Source organism: Larus michahellis, chromosome 19, assembly GCF_964199755.1.
Source record: "Larus michahellis chromosome 19, bLarMic1.1, whole genome shotgun sequence".
NCBI lineage: Eukaryota > Metazoa > Chordata > Aves > Charadriiformes > Laridae > Larus > Larus michahellis.
Genome location: NC_133914.1, coordinates 4,053,174 through 4,072,913, shown reverse-complemented (window position 1 = coordinate 4,072,913; position 19,740 = coordinate 4,053,174). Strand labels below are relative to the sequence as shown.

The 19,740-nt window shown below is 52.4% G+C and overlaps 3 protein-coding genes across 11 annotated transcripts; all 3 read left to right on the top strand.

The window, feature by feature from the left end:
• The first annotated feature begins 3,714 nt into the window (after positions 1-3,714).
• On the top strand, positions 3,715-8,226 carry STMN1 (stathmin 1). The gene is made up of 5 exons (XM_074562919.1): positions 3,715-3,943; positions 5,363-5,433; positions 6,170-6,342; positions 7,144-7,335; positions 7,723-8,226. The coding sequence occupies exons 2-5, from the start codon at positions 5,421-5,423 to the stop codon at positions 7,789-7,791; spliced, it is 447 nt and encodes a 148-aa protein (XP_074419020.1). The 5' UTR covers positions 3,715-3,943; positions 5,363-5,420; the 3' UTR covers positions 7,792-8,226.
• A 316-nt stretch (positions 8,227-8,542) lies between these two features.
• PAQR7 (progestin and adipoQ receptor family member 7) lies at positions 8,543-14,333 on the top strand. Of its 8 annotated transcripts, none has more exons than XM_074562907.1 (3): positions 10,371-10,465; positions 12,036-12,151; positions 13,000-14,333. In XM_074562907.1, the coding sequence occupies exon 3, from the start codon at positions 13,039-13,041 to the stop codon at positions 14,077-14,079; it is 1,041 nt and encodes a 346-aa protein (XP_074419008.1). In that variant the 5' UTR covers positions 10,371-10,465; positions 12,036-12,151; positions 13,000-13,038; the 3' UTR covers positions 14,080-14,333. The 8 variants fall into 8 exon arrangements, with proteins under 8 accessions (XP_074419011.1, XP_074419004.1, XP_074419007.1 ...); XM_074562905.1 differs by lacking the exon at positions 10,371-10,465 and adding an exon at positions 10,580-10,657; XM_074562904.1 differs by lacking the exon at positions 10,371-10,465 and adding an exon at positions 10,600-10,657 and having other exon boundaries at positions 11,232-12,151.
• Positions 14,097-18,937, top strand: AUNIP (aurora kinase A and ninein interacting protein). 2 transcript variants are annotated; one of them, XM_074562913.1, is made up of 3 exons: positions 14,097-14,232; positions 16,114-16,249; positions 18,009-18,937. In XM_074562913.1, exons 1-3 carry the CDS (start codon positions 14,149-14,151, stop codon positions 18,935-18,937), a joined length of 1,149 nt encoding a protein of 382 aa, XP_074419014.1. In that variant the 5' UTR covers positions 14,097-14,148. The 2 variants fall into 2 exon arrangements, with proteins under 2 accessions (XP_074419014.1, XP_074419013.1); XM_074562912.1 differs by lacking the exon at positions 14,097-14,232 and adding an exon at positions 15,209-15,452.
• Positions 18,938-19,740: the final 803 nt, after the last annotated feature.

The following is a 19,740-nucleotide window of genomic DNA, read 5'->3' as shown; positions in this document are numbered from 1 at the left end:
CTAAACACCTCCAGTAGGCAAATATCAGTTACCTTAAACATTTCTTGCCTGTGGAAGAGCTTTCATTGTGAGGGAGACACTCCCTCAAAGTCTTGGTTTAGGCTTCATTTCCGTGGGCTCCTCGGCTGCATTTAGGTCAGAACATATTTCTGTCTGAAGACGAGCGAGACCTTTGCAGACGCTAATTTTCCTTGCGAGACCTTTTGTCGGGCAGCAGCACGTCAGTACAGCCGGCGTGAAGATGGGCAAGCTGCGGCGCGGAGAAAAATTTGCCGAAGGTTAATACGAAGGCTGAGAAACACGGGTAGAAAGAAATCTTTTAGCCCTTCCACCTCCGAGTGCAAGTTTCTTTTAAATTACCATCTCCTCTAGCAGGTTATTTATTAAATCGGTGAAACTGATTGACTTAAGTCTAATAGTATATTGGATTTCTAGTTTTAAAATGAACTTTGCTAATGCAGTGACTGTCACCGGTCTCAGCAAATGCTTGCTAATGTTACTTACCAAGGTGCCTTAAAACATTCTCCGATTAACAAATAAGCTGTCAGTCCATCCACCGTGGATGCTTAAGGGGGGCAATTTAATACTCAGAAAGCACATTTTCTTGTTGGAGATTAAATATTTTTGCAAGTTAAAAGAGCTGCCGTGGGCTGAGTTGTCACCTAATTATGTCAGTCTCTTTGTGGGATATTTTGATAAGCACATCAGAGGAGGCGCTTTAATCTTTATGCTAAATCTGATCACGTCACGTCCTAAATTCACACGTACAAGGAGTCCTCCTGATGAGACCTTGACTTACGTGTTTCACTGAGAGCGTTGAACTGCCGTCGAGGGGCCTCGTGTTTTTTCTGTGCTGAGAACGAGCCCGCTTGGGCTTGCCCTTTTTTTTTTGGAAAAACCTGGAATTATAGTGAAAAGCTCTTCTTGGTGATGAGGAATCCAGGAGACAAAAACTACTGCAGCCACACGCGGCCGGGCTCGACGAAAGAAGAGTCTGCTTAGAATCGCAGTAAATGTGTCGATAAACACAAATCAAATGCAAATTAAATAAAAGCTTTTCATATACTCCATTCTCCTTGAGATCAGGCAAAAATAAATGCCGCATAAACAAATGAGTTTTATGAAATGTTCCAAAAATAAAACCACTCTTGCAACGAGGCCAAAAATGAGATCGTCTGCGTGCCTTTCCAGCTGCTAAGAGCTGTTATTTCCCCTTGTATCACAATAATACTCAAGGATTTTGGTTTAAACGGAAACCAGTTGTGGCAGGTGCTGCAAAGGGGTTGCTGAAGAGTCTCAACCTCAGTGACACGACATGGAAAACGTCAGAGCTGAGAACAGATCCCAAATCTGATTCCCAGCTCAGTGCCTCTCGTCAATAAACCGCGTCGCCTCTTACACAGGAGAGTTCTTACCTGAAATAAATATTTTTGCCTTTAAAACCAATCTGCAAAGGAAGGTAAGTTACATTCGGGTCTTTTTTTTTTTTCTCTCTCTCTTTTTTACCTGTGAGAAGCCCAGGAAATAAGATGGAAAGCGCTGAGAACAGCCCCTGCATGACTTGTAGTTTTATCTCAGCCTGCATCCCTTCTTCGGAGGCAGTAAATGATATTTCATCATCATCTCTCCAGGGGGTGAGGATGGACTAAAGGCAGTCACACAGGTACCAAACAGAAAGCCCCGAGCCCAGGAAGCCTTGTTTCCTCTGGGAAATCCTGAGATTATCCCAGGATAAGCTCATTGATTTTACTAAAAAGCATTAATATTAAAGCATCCAACACACTGTTGATCTACACGGATGATAATTAATAAATGATAAAGTAAAACACAGGCTGGTGGCATGGTCTCTTGGCTGCTTTGTCTTCCAGCAACATTTGATGCCATTTAATCCAAGCACTCAAGATGTTCCATTTAAAGACACGTGTGTTGTATGTGATAGCTCTGCATATCCCGCTGGTATCGAGCCAGGAACCCCGTGAACGTACCAGGCGTGACCCTGAAGGGCCAAGCAGCCAAACCATTTTGAATCGGAAATCCCTTCGGTCCCACAAAAAGGCTCTACCGTGCTGCTGGAAAATGGCTCTTCCCATGCCCAGCGAGCCACTCCGGCAGAAACCTCTCCCAATTCTAGCAGCTCGGCGGCTGGATGTGGTTTCCATGGAAATAGACGTCAGATCAGCAAAAAAACAGGGCAAGTGTTTAAAATAATCTCTGTTTTGAAAGCTTTGTGCGTTTCTGTCACAATATTAACCTTCCTCAAGGTAGGATTTTTTATATTTTTTTTTGGTGCAAAAATCCTTGGTTTTAAAGAGTGTGCGCAACAAGGGTGGATCCCCTCAGAAAAGTCCTTTTTTCGGTATTTAGGGTAGGGAGACTGCTCTGCTGGGCTTGCGTTGTAGCAGAAGATTTGTGCTGTTCTCCGGCCATCTGCCTTTTGTGCGTATTGACTCTTGGTGTAGCTCCGGCGACTGTAGCGTGGAAATTACCCCGGGAACTGTACAGGAGTCATTTGTATGGAACGTGTGAAAACGCGGCCAGTTCATTTAAAGCACACTCACGAGCAAACCGTTTCTCTACACTTGGCAATAGCGTTATCTTGGGAAGGAACTGCTCCCAGTGCAGCCCGTAGGACAAGGACAGATGGTCTTCACACGGCCGTTATGTACATGCTATGGAATCTGCAGGAACGATGGCTTTTCTGGACATGCTTTGACTTGCTGGTGTCACCCCAAAGGAGAACCCTCCATTGGGAACCAGAATCCCCCACAAAGGAGGCCATGTGTCTGTCCCCCAAAACACACTGCCAAGGGCTGCAGGGCCAACGAACTGTCAGACACACAGGTCCTCTTTGGGGATGGCCCGTGGTGGCTGTGACCCTGAGGTGACCAAAGGAACATGGTGGTCCTCTTGATGATGACCAAGAGCCCTGAGGTTATCGTGGCCCTGAGATCACTGGCTGGCCTTGAGGTAACCATGCCCTCAGGTAGGTGATCATGGCCCCGAGGTGACCATGGCCCCAAGGTAAGTGGTGATGATGCTGAGGTGACTGTGGTCCTGAGGCAGATGACCATGGCCCTCAGAAGACCATGGCCCTGAGCTGACCATGGCCCTGAGCTGATCAAGGGCCCTGAAGTAGGTGACTGTAGCCCTGAGGTAAGTGGCCGTGGCCATGAGGTGGCCATGGCCGTGAGGTGACTGAAAGTCCTGAAGTGACTGAAAGCCCTGAGGTGAGTAGCCGTGGCCGTGAGGTGACCGTGGCCGTGAGATGACCAAGGGCCCTGAGGCAGGTGACCATGGCCCCGAGGTGACCATAGTCCTGAGGTGACCAAAGGCGAGAGGCAGGTGATGGTGGCCCTGAGGTAGGTGACCACAGCTCTGAGGTGACTGTAGCCCTGAGGTCAGGGGCCAGCCCAACGGTGACTATCCACGCCACGGCTCCGCTCCTGCCAAATGCCCCTGAGGGGGACGGGTGGCCCTGACCAAACGAGGCCGCCCGGGGGCAGCGCTCCCCCCCCACCGCCACGGGGGTCGGAGACAAAGGGAGTCCCACCGCCCGCCGTGGCGCGGGCAGAGAGAGCGGCGGGGGGCCCGGCCGGCCGGGGGACGTCCCGCGGAGACGAGAGCCGTCGCGGCAGGGTCCCGCACCCTCCGCCCGGTGGCCGCCGGGCCGCGGGGGCCGCCACTCCCCTCCGCCCCGCCCGCCCTTGGCGGACTACGTTTCCCGGCATGCAGCGGGCGGCGGGTGCGGGAGGGGTGGTCGCGCGCCCCTCGCCTCGCTCTCCCTTCCTCCCACCCCCCCCCCCCCCCCCCGCGGCGGGCGGCACGTGCCGCCGCGCTCGGCCAATAGGGGCGGGGCGGGGCGGGTCACGTGCCATTGTTTGGCGCTTTTGTGCGCGGCGGGGCGGGCGCGAGCGGAGTGTGACCGGAGCGGCCGAGCGGGCAGGTGGGTGCGCGGCGGCGCCGGGCTGGCGGGCCCCCCCCAGCACCAACCTCCCGCCGGCTTCCCGTGGGCTGGGGCGGACCCCGCGGGTGTGGGGAAGGCGGGGGGGCGGTGGCCCGAGGATGGGTGTCAGGGCGAGGGGTGGGGGGGAGGTGGCCCCTTTTGTCCCTTTTCCGCACGGTGGGGTTCGTCGCGTCGCCGCCCGCTTCTGGGGCGTCGCGGTGACAAAGGGAAGGGGCGTCGGGAGACAATGGGTGGGGGGGGTGGGGGGTGTCTGCCGGTGGGGAAGGGGGTGTCTATTGTCCCCCGGAGCCGCGCTGCGAGGGGCGACGCCCTTCTGGCGGCGACGGCGCCCCCTCCCCTCCCTGACAGGACCCCGCCATTGTTAGTGGGGAAGGGGCGGCGCCCGCCCGGCCGCGCCCCGCCGCCATCGAGCTGGGGGGACCCGCCGTTGAGCCCCGTGCGGTGGCGGGGCGAGGGGTGTCGTCCCCCCCCGCCCCGATCCCCCCGTTCCCCTTCACCCCGGGGTGGAGGCGGGGGCCCGCACCTGCGGCGGGGGGCGGCAGGTGCCCGGATGTTACCGTTGGCCCCGCCCTCCCTCGAGCCCCCCGCGCGCGCCGCCGGGCGGGCGCGCGCGCGCTCCCGCTCGCGCTCTCCCCGGCGGTTTGAATTCGGTGCGGTTGGAAAGGGGGCGGGGCCTCCGCCTCGGCGCCTATTGGTCGTCGGCGGGAAGGGGCGGTGCCGCTGGGGACCGGGTGGGTGCGCGGTCCTAGCGCCCGTCCGGGAGCCGCGCCCACCCGGACCCCGCTTCATCGTCAGCTTAAAACCTGGGAAAAAAAGCCTCCTTTTGGGGTTTTTGGAGCCTTTTATGGCTTTTTTAATTGCGTCCCTTCATAACGAAGCATGCTGGGCAGCGTGTGTGCTCCCTGTCCATCGTGATGTGCGGCATCTGGCTTCAGCTGCACAAATAAAATCGAATTTTAAATGAACTCGATACACATATTTAAGATCCTTTGGTAGCAGCAGGTGTCCTGGCTGTACTGTCCTGTTGTGTGCCGTATTTTAATTCAGAGAGCTATATCTGCCAATATGAAATATCCACAGCACTGTATTTGCTTAATGGCAAAACTGGCCTCTTTGTTTGCATACCTTAATGATGGTGGAGTAAAACCAGGACTGAAAATGACCGGCTGTACAGTCCTACATAGAAATCCTGCAACACCGATAATTGAGAGCATCTCTGCTGTTCCTAACAATGTACATCAGCCTCAGCCCCACAGACTGACTGGAATTACTGACTGCAGGAACCCACCCGACTGTCTTTTGTTCAGCAGGTCTAATTACACATAGCAGTTTTTATTAGGAGCTAGAAGAAATAAAACTAATGTACTTCCTGTTCAAAGGCATGTCTCTGTTATCTAGGAATCCAACCGATTGAAAATTTCATAGAGTTGGCTTCTGGAGCTGTATTTTCTTGGTCATGGCTACTTCTGGTATGTAGTATTATGTACTAAATGCTCTCGGGTCTTTCCTCTTAACTTCCTCAGAAATAATCTAAAAATCTAATATAGTAAAATAAACTGTCACCACCATGCTTTTCTCCCATCTCTAGGCTGCTTTGGAGAAGCTGTTAAAACTGGGTGCTTGTGAAAACATACCAAAAGCGCTCTCAGCCGAGGCTGTTAGCAGATGGGCTTCAGCTCATCTGCATGCCATCTGCTCCGTTAACAGAACTGACTATCATCCAGACGTCTTGGTGATCAAAACTGGTGTGCTGGTGCAGCTGACACCGTGCAGGGCTGACGTGCCTGTTCAGAGGTGTTTGAAGAGAGAACACTGGCTTACATATTTCTTTGAAAACTGGTTTCACTTCTTGGCTATGTCAGGTCTTAGGCAAACGCCTTGAACTCTTCCTCAGACTTGTCATTGGAGAAAGGGTGATTTTTTTTTTTTTGACTTGAAGTGCTGATAGCTTTTTTTCATGATCCTGGATATTAAAGGCTAAAATAAAATGTCAGGTGCTTGTGTGCTGTCCCATCAAGGAAGAATTGCAAATTAAATTGCCTGCCATGTATTTGAATGGTGGTGCTGCTGCTTAAATCAAAACTATCAGCTCAGATGCTGTGTCCTGAAGTGAGCTTTGTGGCATTGAATTTTTTGAATATTCAAGTTACCTAAGCCCATTCCTGGCTTAAAATACTGTTTGTGTGTTTTTTCCCGTGTTCCTAGATATTCAAGTGAAGGAACTGGAAAAGCGTGCCTCTGGGCAGGCCTTTGAGCTGATACTCAGTCCTCGCTCAAAAGAAGCAGTCCCAGAATTCCCTCTTTCTCCCCCAAAGAAGAAGGATGTGTCATTGGAAGAGATTCAAAAGAAGTTGGAAGCAGCAGAAGAGAGACGCAAGGTAAATTTGAAACAGGTTAAGTGAGCTCAGCTCAACTAGTCTGTGCAAGTTGTGGTGTTTTGGGGTTTTTTTTAAGTTGTCGCTAGGGACAAGTGATTAGCAGTTTGTATTATGGTAAATCAAATATTAATTGAACTACTCTGGAATTGGTGGGGCTCTTATGAACCTTGTGGTCTGCAAGGCCATAGCTTTGCTCCCAAAGTGATCTGGAATGGCCACTTGAAAAACTGGGAGAAAATGTTTAGTTGAGAGGGGATGCTCTTCCATGAAGCAGCTGTTTTTCTTGTCTTTAACATAATAGCAGATTCATTTTTCTGTTAGAAAACGTAGTGGCGTATCTGTAATGAGAAGGTTTACCCATACGGCTCGATGTAAGCTCTTGCTGTTGAGGTGTAGCTTGGAACCCTGGACTGTGCAGAGGGTTTCTAACTTACGTGCAGCCTCCTGTGTGATGTGAATCTCAGTGATTCACCATTCTGAGAGCCAAGAATCCTCTAGGAAAGTTTTATCAATGTTAACATAAAAAAAAAATCCACGTTCTTTTTTCCAGAAAAATCCCGTTTAACAAGACTTGCAGGTGATGACAGAAACTTAGCTTTCCTGGTAGCTTGTTATGGTGACATTTGGGTTGTGTGGGTGGGGGAAGCGCCAGGGAGCTCTGTCCTGCATCGTGGAATTATGCTGTTCTCCAGTAAAATAGCAGAAAAATCTTGTCTCTCAGGAGTCGTGAGCAACTGGACTGTGTTCGTCTGTGTAGCTCACCTGGTTTGCGTTCAAAGCGTGTGTCCTCTGTTTTGTTAGTCTCATGAAGCAGAAGTCTTGAAGCAGCTCGCTGAGAAGCGGGAGCATGAAAAAGAGGTGCTTCAGAAAGCAATTGAAGAAAACAACAACTTCAGCAAAATGGCAGAGGAGAAGCTGACCCACAAAATGGAAGCTAACAAAGAAAACCGCGAGGCACAAATGGCTGCTAAACTGGAACGCTTGAGGGAGAAGGTGGGTGTAGAGTCCCAGTTGCCCCCTGGGAGAGAGATTATCCATGCTCCTTACTTTAAAAATTGACTAAATAAAGCCCAGTAACTGGCCAAGCGTGGAGGGGGTATGAACAGACAGATATCCTTGGAGTTCTGTGGTGGTCTAATCTGAAATTACTGAGAGTGTTAAATCTGCAGAAGACTTTACAGAAATCCTCCTCTAGGGGGAGGGGGGGATGGATGGATTTAGAGCAGCATCTCGCTTTCTCTTGTAAAGCTTCATCCTGTAGCCCCCCCAGTAATGCATGCTCGTGGGTTCCTGCTGTCCCTGGGGGTGGGAAGCGAGGGGGGGCTGGCTCCGCCGGCCGGGGGCCCGCACAGCTGACTGCTTCCCGCTGCTGTCTTTCAGGACAAGCATATTGAAGAGGTTCGAAAGAACAAAGAAGGCAAAGACCCTGGTGAGGCTGAAACCGACTGATTTCATTCTGGAAACTGACTCTCTCCCCCACCTCTAAATATCCAAAGACTGTACTGGCCAGTGGTTTTATCTTTGGTTTTGTTTGTTTTTTTTTAAGTTTCTAGAAACTGATGTAGAACTGTAAAATTAGATCCAAACTGTACACTTTTCTTTGGGGGCTAGAGGGGAGACCTTACATGTTTCACTTTTTTCTAAAGTGTTGTCTTTCCAGTGTAGCTATCTTCTTGTTGCATCCTTTTCTACTCCAGTGCGCTTGCTACTGGGTTGATGGCTAGTACTGTATCAGCTCTGTAAGACGTTTGTGAAAGGAATCTGTAGTATACTGTTCCATGCTGAATATCTGTTACACTGCAAAAATCTGACTGTCCCACTCTGCTAAAATACTGCTGTAACTGAGTGACTAAATAAAGCTGCACAGTGCTGTTATCATGAGAATTACTTCAAAACTGATGTGAGAAATGGAATGGGTTGGCAAAGGGCTGCGACAGGCGCTGTTGCCCCGTGCTGGGTGGAAGGGGCTGCAGCAGCACTTTCCTTGCGTCCCTGGGCGGGCTGCGTGGCTGCCTTTCCCCTTAGAGCACTCTCATTGTCTTAATTTTACAATTGGAGCTTTGTTTTGACACCTCAGCAGTTGTCAGCTGTTGTGTGTTTTTGTTAAAAAGAGTTCAGAGCCACCTCCCTTTGGATGCTGACACTTCAACAAATGAGCCCTTGTTACCACATGACTGATCTGAGCCTTTATTTTTGGTAAGGGTTTCTAGAAGATGACTTGTGCTGTTGAATGGTGATTTGTGTACTGTTCCGTGCGGTGTCAGAGCATAAAAGTCAGAAACCTGTTCTGTGCTGGGCTCCTCAGCCTGCCCCAGTTGAAAATGCTGTTGGGGATAAGAATTTCTTGTGTTTTGGTGTCTGCTGCAGATGTGTTGGGATAGTACATGGTGCCGCAGGGCTGGTCCGAAGATTAACTCCTGCCCACAAAGAGACGTGCATTGTCTTTGGTTTTTTTTCTGGCCTGTGAGAAATGGTGCTTGTGCTCTGGGGAAAGATGGTTTTTAGGTGGATTGGGTACAGAGTTGTGCTATTGTATAGGTGCCTTAAAAAACCCCAGCCCCTTCTTCTAAGGACATCCACAGGTACTCGTGCTGCTCTGTGGTAAAGACGAGGTTGCAGTCGGTGTGTGTGAACTTCAGTATGAACACCGTGTTCTGAAGTACCCGCTGTAGTAAGCACGATCCCTCAGAGCGGGAAGCTGCTGTTAATGCCAAACGCTTGGTGGCACTGGTCTCGGTGAGGCACGCTCGGTCCTGCCTTCCCCTAGTTGTGTCCTTGATTTTTTTTTTTTGAGGCTGGGCTGCCAGGTTTGTTTTCAGATTAACTCCACACCTGGAGCATCCAGCACTGCCCAGGGGACAGGCTTACATGTTCTGAGGATGGAAAAGCTGGTAGGGAGTTATTTTCTAAGGGGCTAATTGAGTCCTGGACCACTTGACCTATCTTCTGGGGCTTGCTAAAGGACAAACCTTGGTTTAGAAAGCTTTTGTGTGTCACACCACTTTTGCACCAGAATTGTACTTGACCAAAAGCTGATATTATACTGTCTGAATGGAAGAAGAACAGTGAGATAAAGCCAGGTTTGCTGCGCTGGAAGGCTGGGATCAGACCCTGTCCCTGGAGGAATTTCAGAAGTGTTGTGATACTTCATAATTTAAGGTAAGAGAGACTGTACTTGTACGTGTTGGGGAGCAACCACCCCTCTGCAGTGGGGGCAGAGTGCAGGTTTGGGGGTTAGTGACACACACCGATGTTGTGTGAGCTGGGAGGAGGACGGGGCGCAGGGAGCTGAACTTGGAGACAAAGGCTTGAGCCCCTCCATTAATGTGCTTATGAAAAGCTGAATATCTAGTACTACGTAATGGAGGTTTAAGTGGTCCCTGGCTTAATCCCGTATATGAGATCAGGCATAACTAGCAATCAGAAAAATCAGGTATTCATTTTAACGTATTTCTTTACCTGCTGAGACAAAACCAAGCATCCCAAATTGTGTGGATTTTCCCCCCAGCTTTTCAAGGAGTGGGGGAGGACGATGACAGCACTGCCAAGCCCCGAATGGTGTTAAGAGCATGAAGAGATGTTCAATGTGATTTTTTTTTTTAGATTTTTTTTTTTTGACTTGACAGAGCTGTCAGATCTCTCAGCTTAGGGCCTTCTGTTCCCTTGTCTGAGTTCTGCTTCACACTGAACTAGAGCTTTATGAGCTGGGCTCAGACCCTGGGCTTCCGGGAGCTGCTGGAGGAAAATGGAAGTTTTGAGGGGTGGGAATGAGATGGGGGGGCTGCAAATAGTGAGAGGATGGTGGTGATCTGAGAAGGGAGTTAATGGGAGGGGGGAAAACCTAGCATGAAAGGAGATGCTCAGGCAGGAAAACAAATAATGGCTGGACTATAGGCTGCTTTAAAAAAAAAAAAAAACCCAACAAAAAAAGACACAACTAAGACAAAAGCTGGGCAGCTGTATTTCCCAGGCTGACACCCCCCGTGCGGCAGCAAGTCACAAAAGCGGCTGCGGGCCGTGTCGTGGGTGGGGAAATTGGGGAAGTGACAATCCCAACCCGCTCGTCGATGGCGGGGGCCGGAGAACCCGCAGCTTTGTTTGTTTATCTCCCGATCCGTGCCAGGTAAATCAGTAAGGAGAGGAGCCCGCGGGGAGCCGCGGGGGTGAGCGGGCACGGGGGGGGCTCCGGCGGCGGGAGGAGGAAGCCGGGGCGGCGTGCCCGGTATGGATGCGGGGCGGGTTCGGGCGGAGGGGGGCGGCCCCGGCGGGGCTCGGCGTCCTGCGGCGGGGATCGGAGCTGCCGCTGGCTCGGCAGGTGCCTCCGGGAGGGACTGGGGGCGGGGGGGGTTGTCCCCGGGGTCGGGTGGAGGGGTCACCGGGGGGCAGCGGGTCCTGCCGGGGCTCCGGGAGGGGAGGGCAGGGTCCAGGCCCCCCCCCCCACCCCCGACCCTGACCTCCAGCTGCGGCCGTGGCCTGAAATACTGAAATAATATTCCCGGGGCTCGGTGAGGGGGGGGTGATCGATCCCTGGCAGCCCCAGAGGGGGTTTGGCAGGGCGGCTGTGCCGGGAGGAAGGAGAGGCTGCCGGGGCACGGGGCCTGGAGCCCAGCCACCAAAAACACCCTGGGCTTGTACCTTCCAGGGGGGCTGGGTGAGTCTGTGCTGGGAAGAAACAGACAATAACTTAACCCCCCCCCCCCATATTTGTGCTTTAGAAGGCTAAAGATGGGTGTATGTGCGGGGAGCAGACAGGCGCGTAAACAGCTGGGGGCTGGGTCTGTACCACTGAGGAAAAAAAAAATCAGCAGGATGGGTGGATGCTGCTGGAGAAAGGAAATGCTCCGTAGGAAATAACAGGCGTTTGAGGCGACGTTATTGACATCTCGTAGGTACGTGGAGGTGGTTATTCCCAGCGCAAGGCAGATTAATGATTTGCAGCGCCGCGCAGGATGTGCTCCCTCTGTAACTGAGCGTTGCTCAAGGCTTCGTAGCTCGGAAGAGCTTTGCAAATTAAGTCCTGCTCCAACAAGTTTTGGAGGACTTGAAATAAACATCCTCCCTTTCCTGCCTCGTGCCTGGATGCAGCTTTTCTCCGCTGCTTTTCCCTGAGCAGAACCTGAGCCTTTCCCGTAGGAATTTGTCTTCTGGCAGCTGTGATGGGGTCGGACACGGTCTGGAGCTGAGCCCCCTCCCCAGGCATCCTCCCGGGCAGCCCTGGTGCAGAGGCAAGGTCTCCAGTGACAGAAAGGGCAGCGTTTTCTTCCGAACTACCCATCAACTTTTTGGTGAAAATAGCTTAGCCTGGGAAGTTCTGCTTTTGCCTGCATCTCCCCGGCAGGACTCGAGGCTGTTTCAGTTCAGCGCAGTAGCTGCAAGTCCGGAAGAGGTTTTATGAAGTTAATTTTTCACTGGCAGCCTGTGGGTGTTACAGGAGGGTTTAGGAGGCCGAGTCAGGGTCAGGACTACTCTGCCTTCGACCTGGGGCCTCTTCAACCAGGCGAGGTGGGAAAAGAGCATTCGAGAGGGAAGCTGAGCAGCAAACAGCCTGGTTTTATCTGCATCCGTGCTCCCCTGCTTCAGGCAGGCATGAGTTACAGACCCATCTACTCCGTTTTTATGGGGAAATTACAGAGACTTTGAAAATAAACAGTCTCATCCCCTCCTCCTCCTCCTCCTGTTCCCAAACTTTGAAGAGCTTTTCCTGTCTGAGCTGTCCCTGCAATGACTGTACTTGCCAGGAGTTGAGGCATAAATCGGCACCGGAGCTGGACGGGAGTCGGGCTGTTTTGTTCGGAGCTTGTCTGAGCAGGTAAAGGGGGAGGGAATCTCGTTTTGAGCATGTTTCTGTTCAATACATTTCTAAGGCTGCCATAAAAAGGCAGAACAAGCCAGTGAGGCCGCCTTTATCTCGGTAAGGACAGCAGCCTTAAACATGTAAATATGGAAACGCTTGCTCGCAAAGATTACGCTGCTGGACCGCGGTGATGCAACAGGATCAACTCACTTGAGCTGCCTTGTTTTTGTGCAAAGCCGTGTGGAAAATCGGGAGTTGAAAAAAGACGGTAAAAACCCTAAACTCAGAAGTTATACCTTCTATTGGTGGCATTACAGTTATTTTTGTTCTCAAACGTGCCCCTCCTGAGGCAGAGCAGGTCATCTCGTGCCTGGGGGGGGAACGCCGCTTGTTTGTGAAGATGATCCCGCAAACAGTTTACAAGGGGGGGGATCTGGGCAGCTCCTGCAGCGGGGAGTTTGTTTAGGATGTTTCATTTGTTTAGCCGTTCCCAAACTCTGCTGGGAAGGGGTGAGCTAGGAACTGAGGCATCCTGGTGTGTTAATTATTGTGTCGATTAACCCCATACTCGTGTCCTCTACCTCTGTACTCCTCTAGACGGTCTGTCGCCTGTGCAGCACGGGGCACTCCAGGGGATCTTAAATCTCCCTTCAGTCTCCTTCCTATTACTATTTTTGGTGATTCTTTTATTTCAGCTATAACGAGGCCATTCTCCAGTCACACATGATTTTACATATCTTTGGAAAAAAAACCCAAAGCGTTCAAACAGCTCCTGCATGTTGATTTTTTTTTTTAAGTTTTTTTTTTTTCTTCAGTAAAGTCACTATTAAACCCTGCAGCAAAACTTTCTTTCCATCCCAAAGGTTGTTTTGTGTGGCAGGGACACAGAGTTCGGCTGCATCATGGCAACGGTCGTCACTGAAAAGCTCAGCCGCCTCTTCATTAACATGCGGCAGGTCCCTCAGCTGCTGGCCCCCCTCTCTCCCTCCACTGTCAGCAGTTCAGAGGTGCCAAAGGTCTTCTGGAAGCCCTACATCCACGCCGGCTACCGGCCAGTGCAGCAGACCTGGCGTTATTACTTCTCGACGCTCTTCCAGCAGCACAACGAGGCCATCAACGTCTGGACCCATCTGGTGGCAGCGCTGATCCTGCTGCTGCGGTTCCAGCAGCTCTCGCAGCGGGTGGATTTTGGGCAGGACCTGCACGCCCAACCCCTCCTCATCATCATCGTGGCATCCATCACCTACCTGACGTTCAGCACCCTCGCTCACCTTCTGCAGGCCAAATCCGAGTTCTGGCACTACAGCTTCTTCTTCATGGACTACGTGGGGGTTGCCATTTACCAGTACGGCAGCGCTCTGGGGCACTACTACTACGCCATCGAGCCAAGCTGGCACGAGAAGATCAAGGGGTTTTACATGCCGGTGGCTGTCCTGTTAGCGTGGCTGTCCTGCGCTGGTTCCTGCTACGCCAAGTACCGGTACCACCAGTCCGCTCGCCTTCTGAGCCGGCTCTGCCAGGAGCTGCCCTCCGGCCTGGCGTACATGCTGGACATCAGCCCCGTGATCCACCGCATCTCCACCGCGCCGCCCTCCGAGCGGGAGGACCCGGCCCTTCTGTATCACAAATGCCAGGTGCTGTTTTTCCTCATCGGTGCCTTTTTTTTCTCACACCCTTACCCCGAGAAGTGGTTCCCGGGGAAATGTCACTTCTTTGGGCAGAGCCATCAGATTTTTCACGTGTGCTTGTTTCTCTGCACGCTGGCGCAGATCGAGGCGGTGGTGTTGGACTATGAGTCCAGGAGACACATCTATTCCACTCTTCAGGGTGATTTGGCGCACAACTTCTCTGCCCTGTGCCTTTTCACTGTCACCTGCTCCGTCCTCACAGCTGCTTACATGGCCCGCAAGGTGAAGAACAAGCTGAGCTTCAAAGAAGAGTAAGAGCCATCCAGGAGAAGCAGGTGAGATCACCCCAAGGGTTGATCTGACCCTGGCTGTGGTGATGCTGGCATGAATCCGGCCACAAACTTCGAGGAGAGGAATGAAATGCTTCGCGAACTGTTGCTCGGCGGTACTCTCTGTAGGGAGGGGAAAGTGAGAGCTGCTTTATATGCTTTTTAAATTCAGAATTAGTTCCAGCTTGCTCTTAAAATGGTACACTAATTCATGTGTCTGAATAAACAGTTGGAACAAAATGTTGTTAGCACGGCAGCCCTGTGGGCTGGGAAAGGTTCTTGGAAGCTACCAGGTCTCACAGCACAAGGTAAGGAGATGCCATCTGTCCCCCTGGTAGCCGTGACAGAATACAACCCATGGAAATAGACCAAGGTGAGCTTGTATAAACCACAAACAAGGGTAGGAAATTTATTTAATATAATTTCAGGCCCCTCTTATATGGACAAGGGAGTTGTACAGAGCTATCCAGGCAGTGGCAGGGCCCTGTCCCTTACCTGGTGAGAAGGGCAGGGACCCTGTCCTTAAGAGTGCTGTGGGAGGCAGAGAGGGCATGGTGGGGGTTGATTTTGATGGAGACCGAGCCCCAGGGTCCCCTCTGTGATGGATGAGGCCCTGCACCCAGGCACAGCTCTGCTGCTTTGAAGCACACAACCCTGACCTGAAGAGAGGGGGCAAACACAGGGCAGGGGACTGACGGGTCCGCAGCTGTGGCTTGTAAAGACAAGACGAGAAGGGCTGGGGGAGGATGGGGCTGGGCTGTGTTCAGCAAAGAGCAGGGCTGGGGGCAGGAGAGAGGGAAAGAGCATTGTGCTGCTCCCACTCCCACCTGCACAGCAGCCCCTATTTCCTGCCCCGCGTTGGCATCTCCGCCAGCGCTCAGCCCTCAACTGCCGAGGGCCTCCGGCACCGGGCGCCCCTCTCCTGCGCTGGTCAAGGCAGCCAGTCCCCCGCCCGCCGCCATGCCCTCTCCTCAGCGGCCCGCGGCCCTGGTGCCTTATATAGCGCAGGGCTCGAGGTGGGCGGGTCTCCGCCTGCCGCTCATCCCGCCCCGCCGCTCCCATTGGTCCCTCCCCACCGCGAGCGCGCGCGTTGGCCGTTGGCGGCCGTTTGGGCGGGGGCGGCGCGAGCGAGAGGCGGGAAGAGGGAGCGGCGCCGGCTGAGGGAGCGCACGGCCAGGCTCCGGTTCCCCCCGGGCGCCGCTCCGCCGGCGGCCCCTGCCCCGCGAAGCAGCCCCGCTCGGCCCTGGAGCCCGCCCGGTGCCGGGGATGAAGCGCAGGCGCGGAGGCGGCGCGTCCCGGCCGGACGGAGTCTGCGATGTGTGGCTGGACACCGCCAAGCTGAAGCAAAACGCGGTGGAGGTGGGGCCTGGCGCCGGCGGGGGGTGTCTGTGCCCAGGCCCCCGTAGCCTTATGGCTCCCCGGGGCGGGAGATAGCGCGGTGGTGTGGGCCAGGAGGGGTCGGCAGAGCAGGGCGGGGGGTTGGGAAGTTTAGGAGGGATATTGGGAAAAAATTCTTCCTTGAAAGGGTTGTCGAGCATTGGAATGGGCTGCCCAGGGAAGGGGTGGGATCCCCGTTCGTCGGGGTATTCAAAAGCCGGGCAGACATGCTACTGAGGGACGTGGTTTAGTGGTGGTCTGGGCAGTGTTGGGTTGATGGTTGGACTCGGTGATCTGAAAGGTCCCTTCCAACCTGGACGATTCTCTGGTTCTATGGCTGGATGCGATGCAGGAGTGTTTCAAGAGGAGTGGGGTGAGGGTGGCAAAGCTCAGAGGCCGCAGCATGGCAGGGACAGCCTGTGGCCTTGGTCCTGAGCGTCCTGCTCTGGGTCACCCTGCCGGAGCAGGGGGCGGACGAGGTGACCTCCATGGGCCCCTTCCCACCTTGGCCATTCGGTGGTGGTGTCACGGGGAGGGTGGAAGCATTTAACGAAGGTGGGAACTATGCCATGACCCTGGAAGAAGGGTAGTATTGTTTTTAATGGTGTATGTTCACTTTCTTCTTGTTTCTTTCCCTACCCAGTCTCTCATAGCCAAGTCAAAAGCATCTCGTCGAGTTCTGGAGAGGAAGTACGCCTCAGTCACTTTCACGCAGACAAGAGCCCCTCAGCCACGCACCAAGCAAACCACCATCTCCGCCTTCTTCAGCCCGCAGACAGGTACTGTGGACCAGCCTATGTCCCTGTAGGAAAGTAGTTTTGGGCTCTAATAGGAAATCTTCTTGCTTTAGTTCTTGGCAGCTTTACTAGGCGGAAAAATATATTTTCTAGTGAAGAGGGTGAAGGTTAAAGGCTTCGAGTCCCAGAAGTAATTTTATTGTGATGGTTACTCTAAATGCAGGTACTGTTTACAGTGTTGGACTAAAGCGTAAGTAACAGCAGTCGCAGCCAGGCTTCACTGGGCAGCAATCTGAACTCTAAATAACACAGCAGGCTTTACTCCCTACAAAACTGGAGTTTTCAGAGGGACGTTGGAAAGCCTGGCTCAGCCCAAGCACTGATACAAACTGTCCAGGTGGCAAAATGTCCAGTTCTGGGTTGCCCGATGGCATCACATAAAGGACAATCTAGTTGGGAACGCCGCTTGGGCCGGGACAGGGTGGGTCTGGGCAGGAGCACCAAGCCCAGCTGTGTCCTGCGGGGCAGCTCCCCCTGCCCAGGGAAGGGGCAGCATCCAGGGCGTTACGTGCCAGGTTTGTTCCAAACAGTAGCAGCCCTAACTTGTCAGTTAAATGTCCTTTGGAATTATAGCTGGAAGTGAAAATTAATGTCACTTGGTTCAAACAACCTCCCTGTAAGGGGAGTCAGCGGGAGGTGTGCGAGCAAAGCTTTTTATGAAGGGTTGGACAAAGCCTTTTCTAAAGAACGCAGTGGTTAATCCGCACTGGACCTATGAAGGGAACTGGAATATTTAAGCTGTTTAAGTCAGCTCAGAATCCCTGTGCTTCTGCGGCTGCTTTTGTGCTCTGGAATACAAGAAACTGGGATTTGTCTGTGAGTCTCAACAAATAGGGAGAGAAATTAAATGAATGCAGGAACCAGCAGTGTAGGATTGTGTAGTTGTTTGTTTGTATATTGTGAGTTGTGTAATGGCTAATTCATCAACATTAACCTAGTTTAGCAATAAGCAGATGAGAGGAAGCATTACATAAATTGTACAATTTAATTTGACAATTTTAGTGCTGTGACAGGGCCATTGATGGTTTTTGCTGTGGATTTCTTATTTCTCTTCCTTTTGAATGCATTGTGTGCTTTCTCCTTTTCTTCATTTGATTCCCTCGATTGATTGCATTCACTTAGTCAGTGTGTGTGTTTGGATTCACTGAATGCTGCTGCTGTTTGTCTGTAGGATTTAAGATGCTGGAGTATTTCTTATTTGTATTTTTTTCTTTTAGCATATCCGGAATGGAGGATGAGTCTTATATTGAGAAATTATACTAGCTTTTATATTAAATGGTTTCAGAAGCAAATGTGGGACTTGCTGCCTTCATCGCCTGATGAAGTTGTAGAAGCTGTAGAAGTTTCACTGTGGGATTTTGTGGGTTTTTTTTGGCAACTCTTGAGCTGCTGCTTTTAAAGGAAATGTCATGGGTGAGCTGCCTGGAAAGCTGAGAGGAGCCGAAGAGTGGCGCAGCTGAAGGTGCAGCTCTTGCACCTCCCTTGAGGGAAGTGTACTTTTGAACTGCTCCAACGGTTTAGGCTGCCATTCCATCGCGGCCGCAGCAGAGGCAAAAATCATACAGATTTTTGAGGCGGCGGCAGCACAGTCTGGTGTAGAACGGGCTGTCGGTTGTTCCTCTAAGGAGCAGCGAAAGGGCAGTTCTGAGTCAAGCACCAAGGAGTGGTGCTGTGGGTAGTGATTAACCCTGAGAACTGTGTGTGCCAGCTCTGGCTTTAACCAGTTTCGTGTTGTTTTCAGATGAAAAAGACAAAGAAAACTCCAGGCCATCTCCTTTCATCCCAAAATGTAAAGAAGCAGGTATTTCTTTGGCTGCTTCCCCTGTGAAGATCTTGGCTTTGCCGCAGATGGAGGAAGCCCAGGAAGAATCCCTCGGTGCCGGGGTGGGGACGGCGCAGGCTACACCCCAGCATCGTGCAGAGACAGCACCGGCCTCCCTGACGCCTTCGCAGGACTCTTCGGTGTTACAAGTGGAGTCCCACAGCACGAGCGAGGCCTCCTGTGGGGCGGGAGAGGATTTGTGCTTCTTCAGCTTCACCCAGGATTCGGAAGGCAACCGGATCATCGCTCACAGAAATGTCTCCGATTTATTTGCTGGAGAAATGGTTTCAGCGAGCGGCAGCGTAACTTCAGACCGTGGGACGAACAAAGGACGGGGCCAGCTGCTCCCAGAGGTGTCAAAGACCGGACTTGATTTCCAACCCAGACTTGGTGCAAACCAGAGTAAGAAACCACACCCGTTGAGTAGTGTTAATTCTTTAATTGATTTCACTGAGAATATAAATCCTCCTCTAATGAGACACAGTGCCTGGGCTGCTGGCTTTTATCCATCTCCCCAAAGACCAGCTGGAGCGCAGCCCCTGAGAGAGCGCAGCCAGAACACCAGGGCTGGTGCAGCCGAGGAGGGATGGGGCAGTCCCTGCCGACAGCTCTTCACCCAGGACTCCCAGGGGAACAGGGTGATCGCTCACCACCACCGGAACCTCCCGTCTCCTCGCAAGGACAGCGGCAGCTCTCGCAGGCACCTGCCCGACTCTCCCTGCAAGGGCCGTTCCAGCGACGCTGCAAACGGGAGCTTGAGCAAACCGGGGGAGCAGCAGTTGGATGTGTGCTACGATTTACTGTTCACGCAGGATTCGGAAGGGAACAAAGTGATTAAACACTGGTAAGTGACCTTGAATGGGTCACATAATGATGTCCTGTGAAGTCTCAGGAAAGCACTTTTTTGTAAGAAAGCGCTTGGAATTAGGTAAGTGTACCCATTGTTTCTATATGTGTGGTCCACATAGGACCTCTTTGTTCTCTGAAATGTTGATTTTAATAAAAATAAAATTTTGAAGGAATGTTCATAATGGTTTGAGTGTTTCAGTGATGATTACAGCCCCTGTGGCTAAGGCCTGGCTTTGGTACTGCCTGGTGTTCAGCCTTAAAGCCCACTGCTGACGCGTCTGTGTTTCTTACCATCCTGGAAGTCCAAATTTAAAGGTTTTCTAGGCTCGGCTCAGGAACTGCACCATCTACTTCACATCAACTGCCTCGAGGAAGCTCCAGGCTCAGCTGCATTCTCCTTAGCTCAGGGCTGCAGGTGTGCCAGCCCCTGTAGGTGACAGCTGGCCTGTGTGGCCGTAAGGGGAGGTTCATGTTTTTCAGCTTGTGCGTCTGTAACTGTGAAAGCTGTGTCTCTGCTGGGTGCAGGTGGGATCACAGCACTTAACGGCTGTTGCCAGACCTACCAGAGGTTTGAAGCGAGGAAGACTGTGACAAAGAGGAGGAATTGTCACAGCGCACCTGTTCTGGGTAAGTTTGAACTGCCATCCTTACACCGGACTTGCAGCTCTCTCACAGGCGCGGAGGCACCTGGCTAGAGCCGGGTGTGCCTGGGGGGGGGGGTCACAGCCACAGGCTGAGTCCGTCAGTCTGTCCCTGGTGAGGTGAAGAGCGGAGCAGTGGGCGCTGCGGGCCCCAGTAAGGA